Source organism: Oncorhynchus mykiss, chromosome 18, assembly GCF_013265735.2.
Source record: "Oncorhynchus mykiss isolate Arlee chromosome 18, USDA_OmykA_1.1, whole genome shotgun sequence".
Lineage (NCBI taxonomy): Eukaryota > Metazoa > Chordata > Actinopteri > Salmoniformes > Salmonidae > Oncorhynchus > Oncorhynchus mykiss.
In genome coordinates, this window is record NC_048582.1 from 18,698,906 (window position 1) to 18,704,113 (window position 5,208).

The window sequence follows — 5,208 nt, forward strand, 5'->3', positions numbered from 1 at the left end:
CCGACGTCCTTTGTCCGAATCATCCCGACTGCGACCCATCACACGTGACCCTCGCCATACAAGCTGACGCCGAGCTCGCTCAGAACCAAACCTTCCTCCACATCCAGAACCTTGTGAAAAGGGAGGAAGAGGAGTTTCAGTTCAACTTCACTGTCTGTTGGTCCAATTTATTTGGCGATTATAACAACGTGCTTCAGGTCACCCAGACTCTGGAGATGTACAAGTGAGTATTGATTGAGTGATTGGTTGATTGATTGGATTGATGGATTCCTTGATTGGTTAATTGGTGGATTGGTTGGTTCATTTATTGATTGATTGGTTGGTTGATTGATTGATTGGTTTATTGGTTAATTGATTGGTTGATTGTTTAATTGATTGATTGATTGATTGATTGCTATGTTGCAGGTTGTTGGGAGTGCAGCATGTTGTGGTGTATAACACCAGCTGTGGACCAGACCTGGAGAGACTGCTACAGAGTTACACACAGGAGGGCTTTGTTGAAGTAGGAATTAATTGATTGGATGGATGGATGGACAGATAGATGGGATTCATTAACTGACTGATTAATTGACTGCAGGTGGTGCCCTGGCCTATCAACCAACACATGAACCCGTCCAATGGGTGGCAGCCCAGTGAACATGGAGGGGACATCCACTACTATGGCCAGTTGACCACTCTAAATGACTGTGTCTACAGAAATATGTATCAGTCACGCTATGTACTGCTGAACGACATCGATGAGATTATAGCTCCATACCAGCATCAAACCCTGCCCCAGATGATGGATGTACTTCAGAGGCAAAACCCAAAGGTAGGGGGAGGACTCAGGGAAGTACTGTGTATGTGTGTTAAGGTAGATCGTTACGTGTGTGTTGTGCATATGTTAGGCTGTGTTTACACAGGCATCGAAATGCAGATTTTTTCCTCAATTATTTGGCACATCTGATATAATGTGATATTTTCCCCAATTTGTTAACAGCATTTTCTGATCTTTGGTGTTTTTAGTTGTTAATAATTTTGTTGACCAATTACATCAGATCTTCTCACATCAGATATTTTTTTGAATCGATTTAATTGGTCAAAAGACTAATTAGTGAAAGATTTGGGTTTGGGCTAACTGTGTAAACTCATGGAATCTTATCTTTTGAGTTCTGACACCACATTCGTTTGCGGTTCTCATCCTCAGTCTGGACGCTCAGATCAGAATTGTTGTGCTTTGAAGTGTTTGTTTTTACACATGACCTGCCATTACCAAGATGTTTAAAGGAACAGTGACAGGAAATTCATGAGCAAAGCGTTTGCGTGCTATTTCATATGCTACATCAGTGTGAATGTGCAAGTCTGATATGAGTCAAAATACAATAGTGTGGAAAGTGAGAAAAATAGATCAGATATGAAGAAAAAAAATCTGAATGAATTCTCTCTTTCGCCTTCTCTCACCCCAACCTCCATCTCCCCAGGCTGAAGTGTTCCTCATAGAGAACCACATCTTCCCTAAGTCCCAGTTTGAGCCCAGTGGAAGGTTTGAACGACCAAACTGGCGGGATGTTCCAGGGATCAACATCATGGAGCACATCTACAGAGAGGAGCCAGACTATCGCATCTACCACCCCTCCAAGATGATAGTACGGCCCAGGTTAGAATCTGCCACCCCTCCCAGATGATAGTACGGCCCAGGTTAGAATCTGCCACCCCTCCAAGATGGTAGTATGGCCCAGGTTATAGTCTACCACCCCTCCAAGATGGTAGTATGGCCCAGAGTAGTTTACTAAGAAGCTAGCTAGATGTACTCAGGGTTTTCTAAAGCTAGTCAGCTTCAGTTAGGTTCACATTCCAGCTCAGGCTTCATCCCTATTACGACAGTGGATATTGCTTGTCCTCCTGCTTCTCACTCTAGCAGACTTATAACTGTGCATGCATGTCACACGTGGCTAGTCGAACTCTGAACTTTTCATTGAGACAATGTTGAAACGTAAATCCATGGGTGAGTCAGTGCCATATTTAAATTCTTTCCAAAATCAACATGAAAGAAAAGCTATCTTGCAAATCCTGCAGATTATGGAGTGAAAAGGGTTATTAGAAGTGCCTGTCTTTCTTTTATTACGTATCGTTCATGCCTTCTTTGGTGTGTTTATCAATGCACAAGCACCTTTTTTCCCCTCTCCAATAAATAAAATCATTTTATAAAGTCATACAAATGTCATACTGTGAGTGAAGTTTCAAATGCATCCTGTCATTACCAAATGTGTAATGTGATAGGTATTTTAATATTACAATTTTTTTTACACAAAAAAGTAAAAAGTATTTGGTTAATACAATATTTAATCAGTGGTCCTCTTCAAATCAAAAGGATGATGGGAACCTGATCTCATTGGTCCTGAACTCACGGCTCAGACATTTCATTCAGAATAAGTAGAGTTAGCCCTGAGTTAGCCTGCCTCGGAGCAGTTTAGTTCCTAAGGATACTTTGCCATAGAAATGTACCTGGATAAAAGGTGAGCCACATTTGTATGAGTAGTTATCCCGAGTTGAGCTCAGTTTGTAGTATAGGGCTCTGGTTAGAATCTACCAACCCTACAATATGAATTTATGAGCCTGGTTAGAAAAGAATACAACCTCTGTCTAACAACCCTAGAGCAGTGGAGCAGACGTCGGTCCACTCTGTCTAACAACCCCAGGGCAGTGGAGCAGACGTCGGTCCACTCTGTCTAACAACCCCAGGGCAGTGGAGCAGACGTCGGTCCACTCTGTCTAACAACCCCAGGGCAGTGGAGCAGACGTCGGTCCACTCTGTCTAACAACCCCAGGGCAGTGGAGCAGACGTCGGTCCACTCTGTCTAACAACCCTAGAGCAGTGGAGCAGACGTCGGTCCACTCTGTCTAACAACCCCAGGGCAGTGGAGCAGACGTCGGTCCACTCTGTCTAACAACCCTAGAGCAGTGGAGCAGACGTCGACCCACTCTGTCTAACAACCCTAGAGCAGTGGAGCAGACGTCGGTCCACTCTGTCTAACAACCCCAGGGCAGTGGAGCAGACGTCGGTCCACTCTGTCTAACAACCCTAGAGCAGTGGAGCAGACGTCGACCCACTCTGTCTAACAACCCTAGAGCAGTGGAGCAGACGTCGGGCCACTCTGTCTAACAACCCCAGGGCAGTGGAGCAGACGTCGGTCCACTCTGTCTAACAACCCTAGAGCAGTGGAGCAGACGTCGACCCACTCTGTCTAACAACCCTTCTGTGTCTCTGACCCCAGGGCAGTGGAGTAGACATCGGTTCACTCTGTCTAACAACCCTAGAGCAGTGGAGCAGACGTCGGTCCACTCTGTCTAACAACCCTTCTGTGTCTCTGACCCCAGGGCAGTGGAGCAGATGTCGGTCCACTCTGTCTAACAACCCTTCTGTGTCTCTGACCCCAGGGCAGTGGAGCAGACGTCGGTCCACTCTGTCTAACAACCCTTCTGTGTCTCTGACCGCAGGGCAGTGGAGCAGACGTCGGTCCACTCTGTGCTGCGTAACTTTGGGCAGACAGTGAAGGTTCCTCCTAACGTGTGTCATATCATCCATGTCAGAGTTCCCCTACAAGGAGGACTGACCAAGAAGGAGCTGCATGAAGACAAGAGGGTCTGGGACTACGAGAGCCAGCTGGTTCCTAATGTAGATAAAGCATTGGAGAAGGCAGGACTACTGCGCATGTGAATAGATTTGCTTCATCCTGAACCAAACCTGCAGAGAAGTTTAGCCCCACACTTGAACGCTCTTAGGTGTTGCAGACATTGACCCGCTATGCTGTTTACTTTGTGCCTCTGCTTCATATCGCTGAGTCTATCTTTAAGTGTATTACAATTGTAATGAAAGTATGAATAGTATTTGTTTTATTTATTTGATTTTATCTGTACTTAAAGTAATAATAATAAAGCCCCTTTACAATGAGTAGGATTGACTGTGCTTTGTGTACTTTTTAAAGTGTACTTCAATTCATAGCTTATAAAGTTGTGCTTCGGTATTCTTAGACTACATACAGTTGAAGTTGGAAGATTACATACACTTTAGCTAAATACATTTAAACTGAGTTTTTCACAATTCCTAACATTTAATCCTAGTAGAAACTCCCTGTCTAAGGTCAGTTAGGATCACCACTTTATTTTAAGAATGTGAAATGTCAGAATAATAGTAGAGAGAATGATTTATTTCAGCTTTTATTTCTTTCATCACATTCCAATTGAGGTCAGGGCTTTGTGATGGCCATTCCAATACATTGACTTTGTTGTCCTTAAGCCATTTAGTGACATCAATACGGGATCATAACGTTCGCCTGGTTAGTCTGTCACAGAAAGAGCGGGTGTTCATTATGTTTTGTGCACTCAGTGTATGTTATGGCAACATAAATCATTTCTGAATTTTGGGTCCATTCCAAAAGGTTCTCTTAGTTTACTACAGATAAGCCATTTAGCAGACGCACTTATCCAGAGCAACTGGATTAGGGTTAAGTGCCTTGCTCAAGGGAACATCGCCAGACTTCTCACCGTCTTTTTTAAGAGATATTTTTTCCTGAGTAAACAGATTTGATCTGAGATAAAAAAATAAATAAACAGAATGACAGAGTGCTATAGAGAGACAGACAGAGTGCTATAGAGAGACAGACACAGTGAGACGGTTGATGAAGAGACACAAGCTATGATATCTCGGTGAAGGGAAGAGTTCATACTCATCATTACAATAGTGCCATGGTGCCCAAATTGTAAATCAGTGCTGCTATATCGATGCTACAGCTGCTTGCTATAGCTGCTGCTCGCAGCAATATTTTGTAAAGGTATTTGCAGATTATATTGAACAGATGACAATGGGAAAAGGTTGTGACAAAGGGCAGTAGTTGACCCGGATTCTAACCAATACTGACACCGACACAGAAGACGATTGCCAGGAGCCACTAGACATCATGTCACTAGCTTTGTTTCCATGAACTTGTCCAGTGGTTTTTTTGTCGACATTTAGAAAGTTTGCATGGCAATTGCCTGCTAGAGTGCGTTTCCATTTAACTACAGTATCTTGTGTCCATAAAAACAGCGGGACGTAATGATGTCACACCACCTTTTTCGCAAAACACAACAGTATCGAGTAAAGTGTTTCCATTACCCATTTAGACAATTTGCGCATAAAAAAATTGACGACAGCCTGTTTGTCCTCTAACCTACTGTATCTGTTTCATG

The 5,208-nt window shown here is 43.5% G+C and overlaps 1 protein-coding gene across 1 annotated transcript in view; it reads left to right on the forward strand.

Annotated features, from left to right (window-relative positions):
• LOC118941109 overlaps positions 1-3,931 on the forward strand; it is a gene marked incomplete at its 5' end in the record, with an annotated part of 4,365 nt that extends 434 nt beyond the window's left edge. The window contains 5 exons of the mRNA XM_036952145.1: positions 1-223; positions 406-502; positions 578-811; positions 1,461-1,636; positions 3,478-3,931. The exon at positions 1-223 is cut by the window's left edge and continues 18 nt beyond it. Coding sequence (XP_036808040.1) covers positions 1-223; positions 406-502; positions 578-811; positions 1,461-1,636; positions 3,478-3,697 — 950 coding nt within the window. The remainder of the gene's footprint in view (positions 224-405; positions 503-577; positions 812-1,460; positions 1,637-3,477) is intronic.
• Between the last annotated feature and the right edge of the window lie 1,277 nt (positions 3,932-5,208).